The 22,210-nt window shown below is 38.2% G+C and overlaps 2 protein-coding genes across 2 annotated transcripts; both read left to right on the forward strand.

The window, feature by feature from the left end:
- Window positions 1-1,334: 1,334 nt before the first annotated feature.
- Window positions 1,335-2,218, forward strand: LOC113766173 (BAHD acyltransferase At5g47980-like). The gene is made up of 2 exons (XM_027310389.1): window positions 1,335-1,435; window positions 1,552-2,218. The coding sequence occupies exons 1-2, from the start codon at window positions 1,335-1,337 to the stop codon at window positions 2,216-2,218; spliced, it is 768 nt and encodes a 255-aa protein (XP_027166190.1).
- Window positions 2,219-19,197: 16,979 nt separating this feature from the next.
- Window positions 19,198-21,010, forward strand: LOC113766174 (cytochrome P450 76AD1-like). Its single transcript, XM_027310390.1, has 3 exons — window positions 19,198-19,725; window positions 19,876-19,902; window positions 20,402-21,010. The coding sequence occupies exons 1-3, from the start codon at window positions 19,198-19,200 to the stop codon at window positions 21,008-21,010; spliced, it is 1,164 nt and encodes a 387-aa protein (XP_027166191.1).
- Window positions 21,011-22,210: the final 1,200 nt, after the last annotated feature.

A 22,210-nucleotide genomic window follows, 5' to 3' on the forward strand; every position in this document is an offset into this window, starting at 1 on the left:
CTGCAAGAGAATTCGGTGCACATGCTTTAGAAGACAAAAGGGCAAGAAAGTTGGCATATTTTCAAGTCAAAAACAATGGCTATTGACTATCTTAACAATTTCAGATTTGGAAATCAAATGCAGCAAGTTTGGACCAATGGAAAAGGAGCTTTTGGAGCAGTTTATATAGGGAGCAACCAGGACATGCAGAGGAGACGGGAGAAGCTTGGAGTCTGCAAAAATGTAGCTTTTCCATTCTCTTATTGTTAGATTAGTTTAGTATAGAGTAGTAGTTCATCCTTCTTGTTTATTAGCTAGGCAAAGATGAAGAAGGAGATGAAGAAGGCAAGGAAAGAGCTCATGTGACAAGGGTTATTTTTCCTTTCCAACTCTTTATCTTTTGTATTTGATTCCAAGTTTAGCTAATATATAAGTTCTGGATTTTGTGTTTAATATGTTTAGTTAAAGTTTATGCCTAGAGTTATGGTTGAACTTGCTATATTTTGTTAATGATGTTTATTTGGTTATTTGGTCATATTATTTTGAGCAAGCTATTTATCACTTTTGGTTATCTAATCATGATTAACTGGCCATTAATTATGATAATCTTAAGGTGTTAAGTTTGCAATGAAAATTGGAATTTAACACTAGTTCAAAGAAGTGATAAGCCTAGGGAGTACACTCACGAAAGTAGAGGTACACCTATGCGGCTTAAGTGACTTGTTTCATGTAATTTCATAGAAGAAATGAACTTGTAGTTAATTTCATAACCACGAGAGTAGGTATGGCTTAATTACAAGTATAGTTGATTCACTACGAAAGTAGGTTTCACATACATTAGGAAATTACGCCATAACTAATCAAGATAATAGCATTCACTTAACCGATAATCTCATTTGCAAGAGTAGTAAGGAATTCCATATCTCTAGGAGCTTTCTGGTGTTATTTTCTTAAATTTTATATTTGTGGTAGTCTAAATAATAAAGGAGTTTGAAAACATCGGTAATTGCATTCTTCCCTGTGGGATCGACCCGATATATACCCTAAACTACTAGTTGATCTGTATACTTGCAGTGAACGGGTGTAATTCGGTATTTTTTAGCTTGCACGTATGTAAAATACCCGTCAGCGTCTACAAGGATGATTCATCTATTGAATGCAACGATAAAGGAGCTCTATTTGTCACAGCCCATGTTCATTGCAACATCAACGAGCTACTAAATCTACCAAAATTTCAGCAGTTTCACAAGCTTGGCACCTCTTCAAAGTTCCATGAAGATGGTCCTTTCCAAGTTTTTGTTCAATTCAACACATTTTCATGTGGTGGGGTTGCGATTTTCACGTGTTTCTCTCACATGGTCATTGATATGACAACTATCAGTGTTTTCCTGAAATGTTGGGCTGCAATTTCTAGAGGTTCTCAAGATGATCAATCACCAGGTCATCCTTATCCTCGGTATGAATCGCTAGTGCTTTTCCCTCCTAAAGACCTGTTCCGCTTGGTTTCTCGGTGGTGGTCAAGGGATCCTTACTCAAAGATGGAAGAAGTATACGAAAAAGATTCGTGTTCAGTGCACCAGCAATATCTGATCTCAAAGTGAAAGGTTCCAGCAAGCGCGTTCCGGATCCTACAAGTGTTGAAGTTGTGTCATCTTTCATCTGGAAGCATGCAATGGCTGCAGCAAAGGTAGTAAAGGGTTTCCAACAGCCATCAGTAATATTTCATGCAGCAGATTTGCGAAGAAGAATGGTGCCACCTCTACCAGAATATTCTGCTGGGAATATTGGTTCTCCAATCGTTGCAGAATATGAAAAGATTGATGAATTGGAGGTAAAATTTGGAAGATTAGTGAAAATACTAAGATTGGCTAAGGAAAAAAATAAGGATGAATTTGTGCCAAAATTACTTAGTTCTGGAGGGTTTGATATGATGATTAAGTTTTTGGAAGACTGGGGAGAAAAGTGCAGTAACAAAGATTTAAATACTTACCAATTCAGCAGCTGGTGCAAAATAGGATTAAATGAAGTCGATTTTGGCTGGGGAAAACCAATTTGGACTAGTTTGGTAGGTGGTACTGAGGTAGAATCCATGTATAAGAATTTTGTGGTTCTTGTTGATGGATCAGATGGTGGGATTGAAGCATGGTTGATATTGGAGCAAAAGGAGATGGCTGTACTGGAAAATGATGGGGAGTTCCTTGCTTATGCTTCTCCAAATCCTGGGATCATAATATCTTAAAAAAAAATTTAAATCGACATAGGATTTGGGACTTAGAATTATATTTTGTTATTCTTGTTCTATGCATGAGACAAGAAAATAACATTCTTCTGTACAATTGATGAACAAGGCTGCGATGACAACCTGAATGGTAAGTTTGTATTAAGCAAATTGGAAGTTTAATTATGAAATAATAACTCCTGTTTTTTCATCCTAACTACCAAATCAGCATGTGCCAGCAACATTTAAGCACCAACAAACAAAAATCTCTATTTTGTTACTTGGAATATCAAAATATACTCTCACAAAGAGGGTAGATGCAAAAAGCTTGCTCATAACCTTTCGTAAGAGATTGTTGGGGAAAACAAAAAAAAAATGGAATGATTTTATACTACTTGTGTAATTATTGCATTCTTTTGCCAAGACTTAAATAGTTATATTATAATTTTTGTTGTATTCTTACAGTAATTGATATTTATCTCCTTGTTAATGTCACTATGTAGTACAAATTCTCCTTTGAGACCGAGTGTAGAGGCCAATTAGCATTTGAGATCGGTTGCGACTTGCATTGATGCGCCTAGATAACTCAAACCTATTTTGCCAAAAAAAAAAAAGGATTAATCTTTGCTACACTATTAGTGTATACATTGACGGGGACTATACTATCTAAATTTAAATTTAAATATCAAATTTTATATATGTGATATGCATATAGATCCAATAGTGTATATACTGTCAGTGTATAAAAATTTACCAAAAAAAAACCAAAATTTTCAATCACAGAGTTCTTTTTTGTTTTTTTAAGACAATCAACGAGTTAAATCAAGTTGCATTGGCGGTAGCTCAGACCCTAATTAAAAATAGTGTAATGGTGTAATCAGTTCTACCATACACTAATTATGACTCTTTGGATGAAGACATTTCAGAGCAATTTTTTTTTTTTTTTGGTTACCAAACTTCTTGTAACAATTAAAAATATTGTAATGATGTAATACGATAGTGAAAGCTGGTTTATCCTCTAGGCATCGTTGTTTCAGAAAGCTGTGTTGGATGATGTAAGGTTCTCACTGCTTCATGGGCAGGATTTAACTGGAGCCGGTGGGTTCTGGAGGATATGTTTTGTTATTGGTAAATCCTCTGTCTTGTTTTCGTTTTATAGAATTGAATATATAATATAGACCATAACGCAGGCCGAGTGTCATATCTCATATAAAAAGGATTCTAGTAGCATTATAGATAGGGGTGGCAAACGGGTCGGGTTCGGGTTGGCGGGTCGGGTTGAGGCTTAAGTATAACAAAGAACCTGCTGACCCGAACTCGACCCGCCAACCCGAAACGGGTCAGGGTACCTGGCACGAACCCGAAAATTTCGGGTTGGCGGGTTGGCGGGTCGACCCGAAACTTAATTTTAATTTATTAATTTATCACTGTAATTTCTAATAAAATCAAATTTTTCACAAAATTAATTACATCATCAAGTAATAAAAATTTAAATAAATAATTTCAAACCAAATCTAAAATAAATTAAACACCATAAAAGTGTTTTATCCCAAACCAAATATAATTTAAATTAAAACAACATAAAAGTAAAAAATAACATCATATATTATTTGTCCAAATATAATAATTTTAACTTCACACAAGTTAAATAAATTCATTTAGGATTAAGTAATTAATGCCTTTGGAAAAAAAGAATGATTTAGTTTAGTTAGATAAAATAATTTTTATGTTTATTAAATTAGTTTTAATTCGTAAACGGGTCACATCGGGTCATATCAGGTCACCACAGGTTGACCCGAAATTGACCTGTTTTCTTTTCGGGTTCATCGGGTTCGACCCGATTCTGACCCGAACTCCCAAAACCTCAACCCAAACCCATTAATTTCGTGTTAGGTTCGTGTCGTGTTTTCGGGTCGTGTCAGGAATTGCCACCCCTATAGACGTTGTAATTTTGAAAATTATAAATTTATAAAAAATGTCTTTGACCGTTAATTGAAAGAGTAAAATATAGAAAAGTATCTTGAGGTTAAATGAATATTAAAAAAAAAACCTCTATAGTTTGAAAACATCCACCCCAGCACTTCATGGTTTGAACTAATTTTAAAAAGCAACAGAAATCGTTTGAATTAACGAGTTGAAAATACACGCGTTTCTTTTGCAAGTATTTGTACTAGAAACAAACAAATTTCTAGTTGATATATCTATTATATCCTTAGAGTTATAATAGAAAAGAGTCCCATGTGATTAAGGAAACTTACAAAAAAAGTCCCTTATGATTTTAAATCATATAATCCAGTATCTCGTGGTTTGAACTAATGTGAAAAATCAACAAAAATCATTTAAATTAACAAGTTTGAGGTTGCTTAATATGGTAAATAATTTTATGATTCAAATTTTTAGCTAATATACCTATTAAACCCCTTAAAACTCATAAAATTTTCAAAAACAACCCAAAACTCTCAAATACAACTCACCTTATTTCGATACATAAAATAAATAAATACAAATTCCCAAATAAAACTCACCTTATTTCTATACATAAAATAAATAAATAAAAACTTCCAAATAAAACTTACCTTATTCTTATGCACAAAATAAATAAATAAATAAAAGTAACATGTAACCATAGGGGGCTTTTTCATAAGTTAGCTTAACCGTAGGGAATTTTCTATAAGTTTGCTTAATAGGATGGTTGTTAAAAGATCTTTTATTGTTTATATATATTAGGGTAATTGTGTCATTTCATCCGCATCCATTAGTTTTGTTGATTTCCGTTACCGTTTCAAATTAGTTCAAACCATGAAGAGTCGAAATATATGATTTGAAGCCATAAGGGACTTTCCTGTAGATTAGCTTAACCACAAAGGGCTTTTTAGTATATTATCCTTAAATGAAATTTTAAATACTTGTAAAAGTGTCTCAAATGTAAAAAACGCTGAGATATCTAAAATATACAGATAAAGAGATAAGATAGTGATAGATTTGAGAATTCTAGTGGTAAAGAGTGAAAAATTCTGGAGTATTGATTGGCAGATAGAACATGTTATCAATAATTTGGTTTAAATATTTTGAACCCATTACTTTTTACTAAAAAAGTTACTTGGTCCGGGTTATTACAACTTAATTTTGTCTTGAAATTTCCCTTTTTAAGGTAGAATAAAATTGCATAGGTTCTACGTTTCGTTGTGTAATATCTTTCTTTCCACGTCAATCAACATTTACTAGTTGCTTAAAATAAATAAAATTCATGTGAAATGATAAAATCTTCAAACTTTTTTGGTACACGTTGTTAAAAGGGAAAAAAGCTTCCATTCGTTAAAAATTCCAGAAAAAACAATATAAGAAGGAAAGGGAGGCCTTTGTCTTGGATAATCCAACATAACTAAATCATTTCTAAAACAAGATATTAGCAAGTCTTTATTTCTTAAACTTGAATAATAACTGCATTGGATGCATAAAACTTGATATACTCTATGCTTCTGCTTTTAAATGCCTGTTTTAAATTACAAGTTTTCGGATATTTATGGAAAACTTTCTTTAGAGAACATAAACCAAAGGACTTATGAAATAAAAAATGAATCACCTCCCCTCCAATGTAACTCCTGGTTAATTGACTTCAACGACCCCCAGAATTTAGTTTAATGGTTAAGTAGTTTGGCCCATCGCCTAGACAAAAGAATGTAAAAATCAAATTTGGTGGATTAGACGGACTAACAGCATTGATCACTTTAGTGAATCGTCTTATGTCTCTTAAGGGGACCAAGAGCTGAGTTGATTAGATTAAGACAATGAACTCACAATACCCAATGTCTACTTATAAAAAACTAAGTAGGTAGGCTTGCACGGTCCATTTATAAAACCATCATTGCTTAATGGACGACATAACAAACATTCATAGACAGCAACCAAATAAACCTAAGCGACACTTCTTCCAACAACTCAGTATACTAATAAAGCAGCAATAGATTCCAAAACAAATTAATGGTTTAGTGCACATGAGATGGAGAACTGTGACCTATCTACAGTTTTAAATATCCCTTAAATACGTAAATAGAGAGAGAGAGGAGAGAGGAGAGAGGAGGGGGAGAGGCGGCTGTGGAGGAGGGAGGGGTAGTGGGTAGTGATGGGTGGAAGAAGATAGAAGTGATAGGTTTTTATTTATTTATTTTTTTGATTAGTTGTATTTGATATTTGTATGGATTAGGTGATTTTGAGAGTGTAATATTATAACATTTTATTGGAAAAAATTTTTTTTTGAAAAAAAAGAAGCTCAATCCATCCAGACCCCGTGTTGGTTAACCCGTGTTGGTTAATAAATAAACAACAAGTGTACTTGCTAGAATCTTTCTTGTACCTACATACTAGTATCTAACCCTTTAGAATTGTCTTCCTATGCTAATTCTACGGGGCTAATTACACTTTACCCCCTTATGGTATAGTTAATTTGTACATAATCGTCTTATAATTTTAAAAGTTATGTATAACCCCCTCATAGTTTAACTTAAAGTGTCAAAGTGACGGAAATGATCATCCATAAAGGAACTTATGAAAATGTTGAAATTACCTTTGTTTAAAAATTAAACTAGTTGAAGTGACCAAAATATATAAACATAATATGCATGACACTTGAACTCCATATGATTTTATATATTACCATATAACCTTCTTATGATTTAATGCTTTACTATAGAACCTCCTTATGGTTATCAACATATGTACATAACCCCTGTAGTTAATAAATAATTTTCAATTTTATATAGGGGTATTTTTGACATTTTAATTAATTCCGTTATGGATTATAAATTCTATCATTTTAACACTTTAATCCAAACCATAAGGCGGTTATATATAGTTTTTGAAATCATACGGAGATTATGTATAAAAAAACGCTAAACCACAATGAAGTAAAGTGTAATTTGTCCAAATTTTATATGATTTATGAACTAGACACTTAGTCATATCCTTGTATCGGATTCTCATAGTCGAGTCTGAGTAACATAGACTACTGTAGAGCTCTTTACTTCATTGCTTTTAACACTTTAGGCCTCCATTATACATCACAAAATAGAAACATGTAAAAGAGAACTTCATGCCAAAGTTACGAACTTTAATTCTGTCTTCAATCAACTATATGTCAGTGAATCTTAGAGTTTCCTCAATAAATTGATTCTCCTCCAAACTCCTCCCCCGACAAACCCAAGGCCTTGGCCTCCAAAATGAATAAGGGCAAATTATATTTTACCCCCTGTGATTTAGCATTTTTTTGTACATAACCTTCCTAGGATTTCAAAATCTATACATAACCCTTTCATGATTTAAATTAAAGTGTCAAAATAACGAAATTTGCAATCTATAATGGAGTCATCTAAAATGTCAAAAATCCGCTTATGTAAAGTTAAAAATAATTTATTAACCATAGGGGGGTTATGTGTATGTTTTGAAAATCACAAGGGGGTTATATGATAAAACATTAAACTACAAAGGGGTTATATGAAAAAATATAAAATCATACGGGTTTAGTGTGCCATGTATATTATGTTTATATATTTTAGTTACTTTAACCATTTTAGTTTTTAAACAAGAGTAATTTTAACATTTTCAAAGGTTTTGTTACGAATGATCATTTACGCCACTTTGACACTTTAATTTAAACCATGAGAGAGTTATGTATAATTTTTGATATAGTAGGAAAATTATGTACAAAAATACTAAATCATAGGGCGGCAGGGGCGGAGGGAAGGGGGGGCAACCGCCCCCCTCCAATTGTTAAAAAAAAAATTTCTAAGTAAAAAAATTTTTATTATATTGTTTTGCCCCCCAAATATTGATAAAAAATTTCACTTTGCCCCCCCTCCAATTGTTATAAAAAAAATTTCTAAGTAAAAAAATTTTTTATTATATTGTTTTGCCCCCCCAAAATATTGATAAAAATTTCACTTTGCCCCCTCTCAAGGACCCAAACAATAATATTTGAAAGTTATTTGGACTTGGTCCAAATAACAGAGACTCGCCCCCCCTAATTGCAATTCCTAACTCCGCCACTGTAGGGTGGTAAAGTGTAATTTGTCCAATAAATAAATAAATACAAAAAAGCGCTTGTGAGAGTCCGAAACACTTAGGCGGTTTGTTGTACTAAGATTGACCTCCATAAAATTTTATTCGTTTGTTCCTTTCCAACCTTGAATATCATCACTTTTGTTACCCCCCCCAAAAAAAATGCATGTCAGAGTTGGGAGAAAACAGTTCAAACCGGTCTCTGTCGGGAGCAACTGCTCTAGTTACCGGTGGAACTCGCAGAATTGGCCGAGCAATTGTGGTGGAGCTAGCTCAATTTGGAGCCACAGTCCACACTTTTTCAAGAAATGAAACAGAGCTCAACGAAAGCTTGCAAGAATGGACCTCCGGGGGATTCAAAGTCACTGTTCAGTTTGTGATGCATCTTCAAGAGAGCAAAGAGCACAGCTCATCGAAAAGATCTCTTCCATCTACAATGGTAAGCTCAATATCCTTGTAAATAATGTTGGGAAATGCATAATTAAGCCACCCGAAGAGCTTACCGCCGAAGATTATGATTTCATGATGTCTACTGAAGAAGCGCTGAGTTTCCCCGGACCGAGCTGACAACTGATGAGCTCGGCGCACTGATGGAAGAGCTGGTTCCAAACCTGCAAAACAAACAAAAGGGTGATCTAACAGGGGAGCCCCGAGGTTGTCCCCGAGGGCACTCCGACGGTCAAGTTAGTTCTCCGGTGGATGAGGTTCACAGGAAGTAAAACAGTCGGAAGTAATTGGCGAATAGTGAGCGTACCTTGTGTAAGTGGTGTGCATTACCATTTATACCTTCTTGGGAGTCCGATCTCCGTACGTTTCGGGACTTGCCCGGTATAGCCCTTATCCCGCGCTGAGGGGGATTTCCTCCGACCTCTGCGGGATGGTCCCCTGTCCCTTCCGGAGCCCTAGCAGCAGCGCGGCCCGGGACGGCTGCCAGGGGCCTGGGGCCGAGGCCCAGCTCGGCCATACCTGGGCTGCCACGTGTCTAGACCCAGGACGGGGCCTCTGCACTAGCCCCCTAGATTAGGTAGGGCTGTCAGGCAGACCTAATCTATATTTGCCATGTGGGAGGCCAGCGCCGCGCACTGCTCTGCCAAGGTCACCTCCGGTACAGTGCTGTCATAGGGAAGCCGCGCCCACGTCCTTTCAGTTGTCGCGTCCCTTCGGTCTCCGTACCCTCATTAAATGCGTTCACATGGGACGATTCAAATTCAAGCAACCGTTTTCTCCCCCATTGCACCCCCTATAAATGGGAGCCATCGACTTCACCAGACTCTATTTGTCATTTTCTCCTTTCTTCGTCCATTTCCATTTTCCGGTAACAAGGCTTCCGGCTCTTTGTGCCCGGATTCCGGCGACTTCTTCATCCTTTCCCTACTTCAGTCATCAATAAGTCTTTTCCCTTCCCCCTTCACTTTTTCCTCCTCCTTAGGCACTCTCTGCTTTTTATGTCGGATCATTCCGGCGTCACTTCCACCGCATCTCAGATCCCATCCCGGCGCAGAGCCCTCCAGATTGTCATTTCTTCGTCTTCCTCCTCACCTTCTCCTTCTCCCCCCTCTTCTTCTTCTTCTAATCCTTACTTCCCCATTCCTGACTTACTTGAGCCCATTGCTATCATGAGCTCTCCCTCTGCCCACTCTCCTTCAGCCCGGGACCTAGAGAAGGCGGTCGACCTCGACGCCTATGTTGAGCAACGGGCCACCTCCGTCTCTTCTCCCCAATCTCCACATGATTCCCCGGGCGGAGCCCTACTGCTACCGGGCCTATGCGAATCACCTGGTCGGGCCGCTCTTCCCTCAAGGGGAACTCCTCGATTTCGTCCTGGGTGCCCGGCTGCCGGGTTTCGTCCCCCGGGATGTAGGGCTCCAGACAGGTCGTCTGGGCGACCACCTTCTCCAGTCCCTGAAGCATGGCCAAGTAGCAAGTTCTGGCCACCTCGGGGTCATCGCGCATCTCGGCTATTCCTCCCGGAGTGGGGAATTTGACACTGAGGTGGAGCGTCGAGGGGATAGCTAGGAGAGCGTTCAAGGCAGGCCGACCCAGGAACACGTTGTACGGGAATTGTTGCTTGACCACGACGAAATTGACAGGGATGGTCCGGCATTTGGGGGCCTGCCCTACCGTGACCATCAGGGTGATCATTCCCTCCGGGTTGATAGGGGTTCGGTAAAGCCCATCAGTGGCATTCGAATTGGGGTCAGCTGCCCGTCCTCCAAGCCGAACTCCTTGAACACCCGATAGAACATGATGTCAACCGCACTTCCTTGGTCGACATATACCTTCTTCACCCGGTAGTTGTTGGTGACAATGTCTACCACGATGGCCTCATGGTTCCCGAACGCTAGGGGAACTGCATCCCTTGGTCCGAAGGTGATCTCTTCGTCCATGCGCAGCCGTTTCAGGGAGTCATCCCCCTCGGGGGGAGGTCACATGTTCTTCCGAGCTGTGTGACTGTCTCCCCCGGTGGGGCCCCAAGCGATGGTGTTTATCACTCCAGTCAGGTTCTGGGTGTCCTGGTCGGGGGAGCGGCCCCGACGCACGTCATGCCGCTCAGGACGGTCGCGACCCCGGCCTTCGCCCCGATCTCTGTGGTAGGTGTGCCCGGGCTCCTGGCCGAGGCAACCTTGCCGCACGAATCGCCCCAGGAACCCTCGCTGGATCAAATTTTCGATCTCCTTCCGCAGGGCCCAGCACCCCTCCGTGTCGTGTCCGACGTCGCGGTGGAAGGCGCAGTACCGATCCTGGTTCCTCTTGTTCCGAGGTGTCCCCATCTTGGGCGGCCGACCTCCCAGGCCTTCCGCCTCCATAACAGCCAGGATCTGGGCGGTGTAGCCCTTCTCCGGAAGTGGTGGCGGTGCAGGGGCTTTCTCCCTCGAGAGCCGGTCAAAGACGTTTTTCTTGGCCGGGCCATCCTTGCTCTAGGGGGGTTTCCCCGTCCTCTCCGATCTGACTCTCTTTTCAGACGGCCTGCATCCTTCGCATTAGCGGCCGCGTGCGCCCTGGTCAGGAGCTTCTCCAGATTTCCAGGAGGCTTCTCGGCCAACTTGTAGAAGAGCTCCTCCACCCTGAGCCCATTCATGAAGGCACCCATGACCACCTTTTCGTCTTTGTCCTTGACCTGTAAACTTTCCACGTTGAAACGGGTCATGAAATTCCTTAGGGACTCGTCAGGCCTCTGCCTGATAGCCATTAAGTGAGTCGCATTCTTCGAGTAAGTTTTCGAGGAAACGAACTGGGCTACGAACTGTCTGGCCAGTTCAGGGAAACTCCGGATAGACCCTGATGCCAGACCTTGGAACCAGAGCCGAGCCTTCCCCTTTAAGAACATAGGGAAGGTCTTGTAGCGGATCTCATCCGCGGCTGTTTGCAGACGCATGTGTGTCAGGAAGACCGAGAGGTGGTCTTCCGGGTCGGTTGAGGCATCGTACATCTCAATGCTTGGGATCTTGAACCTCCGGGGTAATGGGTAATCCTCTATCTCCCGGGGAAAGGGCGAGATGGTATAGTTGTCCTCGTACAACTGCGGCCGCAAGATCTGCTCGAGTTCGTCTCAGACAGGTTTCCACGGGGGGAGGTCGCGCGGCCGGCTCTTGACAGACCTAGCAGGGGAACGCTTGAGCTCATTTCGCATGAGTTTCCGTGGGGAAGGGCCTCTTGGACGGCTCCCCGCGGACCGGTCACGGGAGTATCTCTCGCTGTCCCCGACCACCGAGACTCGGGGGCGAGGGGGAGTCCGTGGTCGTTTCCTTCTGGGGGGCTGGTCGCGTGACTCATCCTCCGAGGGGTCGGGAAGTGGTTCTTTCTCTTTCCCCTTCTCCTTGGAGGTCTGTGCGCCACCGGCTTCGCCCCCTCCTTTGCCTGCCGGATGATGTCTTCCAGCATAGGGAGGTTCTCCGTCACGAACTGGAAAATCTGCTGTCTCCGTTCCCCTGACAGGGCTGAGCCCCCGGCGCCCGGATCCGCCCCGGTCTCCATCCGCCGGGACCCCTCGCCGGCTCCAGGGCCGGTGCTATCCACGGTCCGCTTGGAACGGGTTCTTGCCATCAACGCAACTGCACTTACCTCTCGGTTTCCACAGACGGTGCCAACTGAAGAAGCGCTGAGCTTCCCCGGACCGAGCTGACAACTGATGAGCTCGGCGCACTGATGGAAGAGCTGGTTCTAAGCCTGCAAAACAAACAAAAGGGTGATCTAACAGTGGGGCCCCGAGGTAGTCCCCGAGGGCACTCCGACTGTCAAGTTAGTTCTTCAGTGGATGAGGTTCACGGGAAGTAAAACAGTCGGAAGTAATTGGCGAATAGTGAGCGTACCTTGTGTAAGTGGTGTGCATTACCATTTATACCTTCTTGGGAGTCCGACCTCCGTACGTTTCGGGACTTGCCCGGTATAGCTCTTATCCCGCGCTGAGGGGGATTTCCTCCGACCTCTGCGGGATGGTCCCCTGTCCCTTCCGGAGCCCTAGCAGCAGCGCGGCCCGGGACGGCTGCCAGGGGCCTGGGGCCGAGGCCCAGCTCGGCCATACCTGGGCTGCCACGTGTCTAGGTCCAGGACGGGGCCTCTGCATCCACAAATTTTGAATCTTGTTACCATTTTTCCCAACTTGCTTATCCTCTCCTGAAAGCATCCGGGATTGGAAACATTGTGTTCATTTCTTGTGCTGTAGGTTTGGTTAAAATGAAAGGTTTGTCTGTTTAATGTTTATTCAGCAACCAAAGGTGCAATGAATCACCTTGCCAAGAGTTTGGTGATAAGTGTGCATTTTGAGGTATTTAAATGTGTTTTATTAATTAGTTTTAATGTGTTTTATTTATTTTTGTAATTAATGAACTAGATTTCTAGTGCATTATATATTTTATGGTTTAAGTGTGAAAAAATACATTTCTATGGATTAAACTAGTGAAAACTTTATGTTTTGTAGAGTTTAATGATTTGATCATCAACTGACGTGACTAGAGAAGATATTTGTATGATTGTTGATGATTTAACTGGACAGGTTATAGTTGTCGATGGAGGAAATAGTGTCAATGAAGTCCAGTGGGACTAATTATCGACCAATTGATGCAACATTCCGGCAACGAAGTAGGGGGAAAGCTCATAGAAATTGCTAATTCGGACCTTTACAATTTGACTCTTGGCCCAAATCAGGTGTATTCTTGGATTTTGGACTGCAAAATACCTATTCGGCCCTTCATTAAGGCTTAATAACCAGTCCAAATAGTTCACAATTGTTGAGGTATATTTCTGTAATGATCAATTAAAATATCCCTTTTCTTTTTGCTGCTCTTGCCTGAAACAAACTGGTAGTCCATTTCTGCCACTGTTTGTGGGCCAATTGTGTTAGTGCTAATGGAGGTTTGTTTGTCAAATTCTCTGCCACTGGATGTGTGGTTAACTTAGGGCCAGTTAGTGAGGATAATTAAATGTGGGATCTTTAAGATGATAATTAATGTGATTTTTGTTTTCTAATGGCAGAAAAATTCTAAATAGATGGTTGATTCCTCTGTCTACCTCTTTTTCTCTCCCGTTAAAAAAAAAGGAACAAAAACCTCCTCTTCTTTGCCAGTTTGTCTGACAATCGAAGAAAAATTCCTTCTAATTTCAGCTATAGAAACTCTTTTCTTACGTACTGATTGCACTTGCAAGGATGAAAACCACATCATTTCTCATAGATTAGGTGCTGCCTTTTACCCCAAAATTAGGGATTTTTTTCACTCAAAATATGTTTCACCGTTTGATTAGCCCCTCTCTTTCTATTTTTGTGAACTATCAGATCTTTGCAGAAAACCATCGCTGAAAATTTTACTTTGTAGACTTTGATGGTGGGCACTTTTTTTTAAGGAAGAGGGAGTTGGTAGTGATTTAGGTTTTTTTTTTTTGGATAATTTCAGAAGCCTCTCCTTAGATTTTGGCTAATATCACTCAGTATTCCTGAAATTTTAAAAGTATCACTTACCTCCCTTGTCAGTGGGATGAGACCACTAATCACCATGAATGCATATGCATTAACAAAATTACCCTTACTAATATGAGTAGATAGAATGGGAGAAGGTGATGGAGTTGGTTAATGAGGCAAATATTTGGATAGGTCCAATCCAGCAACAAGGTTGCGGACCATGTTGACTAAAATCTCACCATGTTACTTCTTTGCTGAAAAGTCTGAAGATTGTAAAGTAAAAAGGGTGACATGGTTTATTTACTTCTACAGGATCTATTTCCTAGTGGTGGACTGGGTCTATGTAAGTTTTTGCAGGTCATTAATAGTGAAATTTCAATAGAGCATAATAACATGAATCTATATAGGTGCTAATTGCAATTTGCACCCTTGAACTATTCAATAATTTCACTTTACATGTAAACTTTTAATTTTAGCAATCAACTACTTTCACCTTTTTAATTTTTGGCAATCTACTACAATCCACTAAATTTTGGCAATTAAAAGAACCATTATCATTTTTGTTCCAAGCATACCCTTTTTATCCATATAACAGATACACAAATTTGGCACAAATAATTAGCTAATAAGTAAAGGGTTTCAAATTTCAAAAAAATTATGCCTTGCAAATTCAACCACTAGAGTCCCACAAAACCCCATTGTAGTAATATCTCAAAAGATAGCGGTAGCGAAACCTAACTCCCTACTTTGTGTCCTGTAGAATTATCTCAAAAAACAGTGGCAGTGAAACCCATCTCCCCACTTTCTATCCCCTACTCAGCTGCTTCCAATCCTAGAAAAGAAGCAGCAACACTGCCATCTCTCCCTCCTCTATCCCCTTTACGCTTCTAGCTTCTTGTCCCAAGGAAGGGCCTTATGCCTCCCATCCTAGCGAGGAGGAGTATATCAAGGGTGGCATGAATTTAATTTTTTTGAGCAAAAAAGTGGATCTTGGAGGAGTTAGAATCAAGATCTGCTATTGAAGGATTGGAATTGAAAAAATAGTGTTAATAGAAAAAGTTTTAAAAAAAGATGTGTTTACTTTTTCTAGAGGGAAAGATTGCCATACTGGTGGACTCAAGAGTTTAAGTGGTTTTAGTGATGGTGTGGTGGAGGTGTGCATGTTATGATAAGATGTTGATTTTTTTTTGTTTTTTAGTGTGATGATTTTTAGGATGAGTTTTAAAAGGTTTTGATGGTGGTAAAGTTAAGCGGTGATGGTGGCGGTTGACGTGCATGGGGTATGCATACAACAATGAAGTTTAGTCCACAATCAAGTTTTTAATTTATAATTTCCTAAACTACCCCACCTGCGATTCTCCACAAGTATACAGGTCGAAATGCGAGTATAGGGTAATTAGGGTTAAACTCATAAGAAAGACGGACAACTATCGATACTACTAAAATTTATCTATTATTTAAACTATCAACAAAATTAGAAAACAAAGCTAGACTACTAATGGGCAGAAATATACAAATGAAAACTCCTCAGGTAATGGAATCTCTATCTACTCATGCTAATACAACTTCTCGACTAAATCAGCACTAAATCTCGGTTAAGTTATGACATAATTTCCTTATATATGAAATATCTACTTTTGCCGGTATACCAACTGTAGCTATAGTTAAACTATACCTACTTTCGTGGTTATGAAATTAACTATAGGCTCATTTACTTCTACGAAATTACTAAAAAATAAGTCGTAAAAGTGCACATCTATTTTTGTGAGTATACTCCCTATGTTTAGCACTTCTATGAACTAGTGTCAAATTCTAATTTTCATTGCAAATCTAACACCTTGAGATGATCACAATTAATAGCCAGTTAATCATGATTATGAGTGCTAAAGTGTTAAATAACTCAATCAAGATAATATTCTAAAATAACCAAGAAATCGACACATAGCAATCATAATAGTTCAACCAAATACCCAAGGCATAACTTTAAAACAACATCACAAGCATAATATTCAAAACTCTCATTAACATAGCTTGAAATCCAATACAAAGATAAAGAGGTTGAGAGAAGGCAAACTCTTATCACTAGAGTTTCTTGAATCTCTCCATCTTCATCTCTCTCGGCCTCCTTAATGAGCCAATACAAAAGTGGATGAACACAAATTAGAATATTCTACACTAAAACAAGAAAAGACAGAGAGAGGTACATTTATTGATGGTTTGTGTCTTACCTCAAAGGGTAAGACATAACCCGCTTGGTCTTCCTTCTTTTCTCTAAAGCTCTCTCTCTCTAAACTAACTAGAACTAAAAGCCTCCCCTAAAACTACTAAAAGTCCCTTTATTTATAATCTTTTCAATCTTCCACAAAAAGCCTCTTTGGTCTTGAAGAATCAAAAAGTTAAAAGTGAATGACATAAAATTGACAAAAAGGTGACAAGAGCTGATGTCTTGGACCCAAAAAGCAGCTGCCAAGACATCATAGCTGTCATAGAAAAGAGAGTTGAAAAGTTGACTACAAATTGTGCAAGTTGATCAACTTGCAAAATTTTTCCGCTCAAGTATTCGACACGGTATTCGAAGTGAATTTCACTATCCGATGCCATATATTGCTTAACACTCTTCTTCTGAGAACTCTCTTACGAGTATCTGACGTGATTATCTGACTTCACTCCCTCTATCCAATGTTGTATACTGCACAACACTCTTTCTCTCACAAAATCTTCTAGCGAGTATCCAATTTGGTATCTGGTTCGAAATTCACTATTTGGCCATGGATACTCTCATCTAATTGGGCAATGACTTTTCATAAACAGCTCTAGCTTGTCTTTACTCATTCATTCCTACCAAAATAGAATAAACATTAACAAGTAAAAGGAATGAATTCACAAGTGTTCTCAAAGTTACTCAAGAACATCAAATATTGTCAAAATGGTCACTCACATTGTTTTAGGAGTTCAAAATTAAGTACAAATGAACTAAAATATGTACAAACTATTAAGTAAAATAGACACTTGTTAGTGGTAGTGGTGGTGGTGTGGCTATATTAGGTGATAAGATTTGGATATGAAATCTTTTATCTATCTTTTTGTTCTCTTGTGTGATGATTTTTTACGTGTTAAGTTATTTGGTCTAATAATACAGTCTCTCTCTTTTTTCTTGTCTAGTATTCTTTTTATATTAATCTGTTTGACAAGATAAGATGGTGGTGGTAGCGAATTGGTGAAGATGTTATGGTGGTGTTGGAAGAGGTCATGGTGGTAGTTCATATGCTAATGGTGGTGAAATTTGATATGGGTTATGCTTCAATTTCTTTTTTTTATAGGTTAAAAGCATTAAACTCTAATTTTACCCTCAGATGCACTTTATCCCTGTCAACTCAATAAATAGGCACTTTACCCTTTCTGTTTTATGTTTCAGGATAAAAGTACCCTTCCATATTAGTCATTATTTTATTTCTTTTTGCCTTTTTTCTACTTGTCATTTTTCTTAATAAATTTTAATTTTCTTCCCTTTTCTCATGTGATCAAATATTTTCTTCCCTTTACAATTAGTATCTATATATTATTTTTAATTTTCTTCAAGATTTCTTTATTTATTTATATCTTTTTTACTTTTTGTTATTGAAAGTAATAACTATCATAAAATCTATGTTATAACAAAGTATATTATTTATGTGCATAGACTATTTCATAAATTATTTGAATCAATACATCTAGAGTTTAGAATAAGTTAATATCTAATAAAAACAGTAACAAATTCAAATCCTAATAACATAGTGGTTAATAAACTATATATGAAAAGTAAATAAAATGGTTAGTTGCTTTATTTTTTTGGGCTATACTTTTAATATTTAGTAATTTAAAGTTCTAGTTTGATAATATTTTTTAAATATTCAAATTGCTAGTAATATACACTTTTTGATTGTGATAGGTATATATTAGTTTTTATGCTATATAGTTTGTTTAGAATTTTCGAATAGTGTAAATAAATAAAATAAGAGTGAAATCATAAGTAAAAGATAATTACAATATTATAATAAGCATACAAATTAGAAATAGTAATAGGACAGTGAAACAAAATAGTGACATAAATGAAGTGAAAATAGAAAAAGAAGAAAAATGAAAAAAATGAAGGAGAGTACTGGAAAATGAAAAGTAAGGGAATGAATAAACAAAAAAAATAAAATAAAATAGGCAGGGAACATTTGTCTTAAAATATCAAATAGGGAGGTAAAGTGCTTATTTAATGAATTTAGGGGCAAAGCCCAACTAAGGGTAAAGTTCAGGGGGGTTTATTATATTTAGCCCTTTTTTTCTTCATTTTGGTTGTGTATGTGAAGGTATTTCTAGAGACTTATTTGACTTTGTTAACATGAAAACAAAATGGGTATTTTTGGATATTTGGTAGGAAATTGAGGGTAAACCAGTACATAATTCTATTCTTGATTAGGTTTAGCTTGATTTGTTAATTGTGCTAAAAATTAAAAGTTGAAGGTAATAGATTGCTGAAATTGAAAGTTCAGAGTGCAAAGTCTGCTAGCCGAATTGTTGAGGGGTGCAAACTGCAATTAACCCGCAATCAACCCTATATTTAATGAATCAGTATCCTGCCATTCTCACCTCGAATGATCTGAACAGGCTTAGAACTTGTAGCTAAAGAAGAAGAGAGGGAAGAGAGAGATAAACATGGACAAGGCACCGCCTTTTCTTTTACTACTACTAGTAGTAATATTATTTTTCATTTTGTATCGGATCTTCCGCCACTATCTCGGCCAAAAGTCCAGTAAACTTCCCCCCGGTCCACACCAATATCCCATAGTTGGAAATATGTTCCAGCTCAGTGGAATCTTCCATTCAACACTGGCAAAACTCTCCAAAACATACGGACCTTTGATGTCAATTAAGGTACTGAACAGAAGAATGATCATTGTATCCTCACCCAAAGTAGCCAAAGAATTACTTCAAAAACATGATCATCTCTACACCTCTAAACTAGTACTTGATTCAGCCCGAGCATTCGACTACCACAAGTTCTCTATTATCTGGTTACCTGTAAATGGCCAATGGCTTAATCTTCGTAAATTGTGCAAAGAACAAATTCTCCTCAGAACGACTCAATGCTAGTCAAGGGCACCGTCAAGAAAAGCTACAACAGCTTTGTAATTATGTCGATGGCTGTTGCATTAACGGGGAAGCTGTCGACATAGGTGAAGCTGCCTTCACTACAATCCTCAATATTCTGTCCAACACTTTATTCTCTGTTGATTTTGGTAATTACGAGTCCAATTCATCTCAAGAACTGAAAGAAATCATATCGGGTGTGGTGGATACCATAGCAAAACCTAATCTTTCAGACTTCTTTCCGGTGCTCAGAGCAATTGATCCACTGGGTATTAGGCGGCAGACCAAATTTTACTTTGGAAAATTGCTTCAAAAATTTGAAGAAATTATCAGGCAACGGTTACAAGAAAGAGAGAAATCTCTTGCTTACTTGCGCAGAAATGACTTGTTGGAGGTCCTCCTTGATCTCACCCAGCAGCAAAAATCTGAATGGGGCATTGAGGAGATAAAACATTTGCTTCTCGTGAGTATCTACTAAACTTTTTAACTGATGAAAATTATAAAAGGTTAATAATCGTTGGCAAATCTAATAGCCATAATTCCATAAATAGTTATAGTTTTTTCTGTTTTTATTCAGATGTTATAAACAATTCTGACTGATATTTGTTTGTAGGCTCAATTTCTTCTCGAAACTCTGCAGGTAAAGGATATTATTATCCACGGGATATATTATTTTTTGTTGGAAGTCAAAAGATTAAGGGAGATGGGATGAGGATGTTTATTTCTTGCATTAATTAATACCCTGTCACTCAAATGGAGCAAATAAGAGATTCTCTGCTTTTTCTTTTTTAATTTTTCTTTTAAATAGGTGAGGAATGGAATTTAAGAAGCGAGAAGGGGAGATTCGAACACATGACCTTTAATTTTTGAGGTCTCAATTTTAATCACTAAATTAAGGTCTTTTGGGCATAAAGTTCTCATTCAAATGCAAAACACGGGCTTAATGCGTGTGGATGCTGAGTAATCCATAATCTGGAGTCGATGAATGTTAGTGTCCATTAAAATATGGAATACGTCACGAAAATTTAGGAATTATACAAGTGAACTAAGCTGCAAATGAAATTTGCAATCCGAAAGGAAAATTGGAAGCTAAAAGACAAACCTCGGGAAGGTATTTGACTATATATATTCTGTTTCAGGATTTTTTCCTTGCAGCATTTGATACAACATCATCAACGGTGGAATGGGCAATTGCAGAGTTATTGCGAAACTCTGAAAAAATAGAAAGGGCTAGATCTGAGATTAGAGAAATCATAGGAAGAGGAAAGCTGGTTCAAGAATCACAGATTTTTGCACTCCCTTACTTGCAGGCAATTATTAAAGAGGTCTTTCGCCTTTACCCTCCTGCCACCACAATAAGTCGCTATTACGAGGCCGATATTGTGATTGGCCAGTACATTGTGCCCAAAAATGCTCTAGTTCTTGTTAATTTATGGGCTATTGGTAGAGACTCTAGCTTGTGGTCGAGTCCTGATTCCTTTGTGCCAGAAAGGTTCCTGGATAGTGAAATTGATGTGAAAGGCCAGCATTTTGAGCTCCTTCCATTCGGTACAGGCAGGAGAATGTGTCTTGGAATGCCGCTGGCTGATCGGTTTATTCATTCGACGGTGGCTTCGCTCATTCATAACTTTGATTGGAAGATTGAAGGAGGGATCAAACCAGAAGATGTGGACATGAGTGAAAAGCTTGGAGTTACAATGCAGAAGGCTGTACCCCTCAAAGCCATTCCAACTCGAACCACAGTTTAATCATTCGTTTTTACATACTCAAGTTGTCATTTCCATGGTGGAGGGAAGGTTAGATTGAATAGTAAAGTAGGAGATCCTGTGTTCAAAATCTCTTATTTACGAAAAAAAAGTTGTCCCTAGTATGACTTTTTCTAGCATTTTCTTGTATGTACAATAGGTATAATAAGTACAAGGACACAGTTTGTAAGGTAGATGGTTTTGATGCTGCGGTACATTTTCTGTACAATATGTGTTGCGATGGTATGTGGTTTCTTATTTTGTATCGAATAATTGTTGGTTGGTAAATCGTGCATATTTTTTGAGTTAGGATGGTAGGTAATTTCTTAGAAAATTGGGCGACATGTTGTGGTACTATAATAGAAAATCCAAAAACCAAGATAAACTAATTCGTTTATATCACGATTGGCAAGATATGTTTCAAAGATTTTGACCCTTTGGACCTATAATGAATGTGATTCATATCGTAATTTCCCCTAAACTTAACTCCTAGAGTTGGGGTGCTATGATTTTCCTAAATTTCATCGACTTAAATTTGCTGTTTACTTAATTCATTAGCTAACTATTAAGAATTTTAAATTACAAAATAACAAATTTAAAAATAGAAATGAAAAATTTAAGAAGTAGGAAAAGATTTGCATCACTTCCCCTCCTTGTATTTATTTAATAATTATTATTATTAATAAAATAGGGGCAAGCAGCCTTGGTGAACGGGGTTTGTCCCAAAAAAAAAGGGAGTAAAGATTTGCACTGCTAACTAATTCTCTAAAAGTGTTAAAAATGTGTAGTAATTCATAGATTTATTAATTAAAAAAAATCTATTTTTGGGTCAATTAAGAAAGTCAACCCAAATATTGTAGACTTGGCCCCTGAATATCAATAATTAACTTTACATCCTTGTGATATTAATTTGTGATCATTGCTTAAAAATCCAATTAGGAAAGCTATAAGATGAAGTTGACGCTAGTCAAAGTAATCAAAATCTTCAACATAGCCTTTTCCTCCTTAGCGGCACCATTCCACACCATTTTCTTGCCCCTCCCAAACGTGCTCCCGTTTGAAATTTCTATTAGTGCAATGAAGAATGCTTGTCTACACTACAGAGGCTTAGGTCCTGTTTGATAATTCAATTCAATACTTAAATTTAATGGATTCAAATTTTAACATATTTAGACGTTTTTTATAACTAAAAATTAAATATAC

Source organism: Coffea eugenioides, chromosome 3, assembly GCF_003713205.1.
Source record: "Coffea eugenioides isolate CCC68of chromosome 3, Ceug_1.0, whole genome shotgun sequence".
NCBI lineage: Eukaryota > Viridiplantae > Streptophyta > Magnoliopsida > Gentianales > Rubiaceae > Coffea > Coffea eugenioides.

What these genes read in the sequence shown, in the direction of transcription:
- LOC113766173 (XM_027310389.1), top strand. Translation starts at nt 1,335, where the DNA reads ATGGTCATTGATATGACAACTATCAGTGTTTTCCTGAAATGTTGGGCT. An exon ending in CCAGGTCATCCTTATCCTCG is followed by an intron (nt 1,436 to 1,551) that starts GTATGAATCGCT and finishes ATTCGTGTTCAG; the next exon opens with TGCACCAGCAATATCTGATC.
- LOC113766174 (XM_027310390.1), top strand. Translation starts at nt 19,198, where the DNA reads ATGGCCAATGGCTTAATCTTCGTAAATTGTGCAAAGAACAAATTCTCC. An exon ending in AGATAAAACATTTGCTTCTC is followed by an intron (nt 19,726 to 19,875) that starts GTGAGTATCTAC and finishes ATTTGTTTGTAG; the next exon opens with GCTCAATTTCTTCTCGAAAC. An exon ending in TTCTTCTCGAAACTCTGCAG is followed by an intron (nt 19,903 to 20,401) that starts GTAAAGGATATT and finishes ATTCTGTTTCAG; the next exon opens with GATTTTTTCCTTGCAGCATT.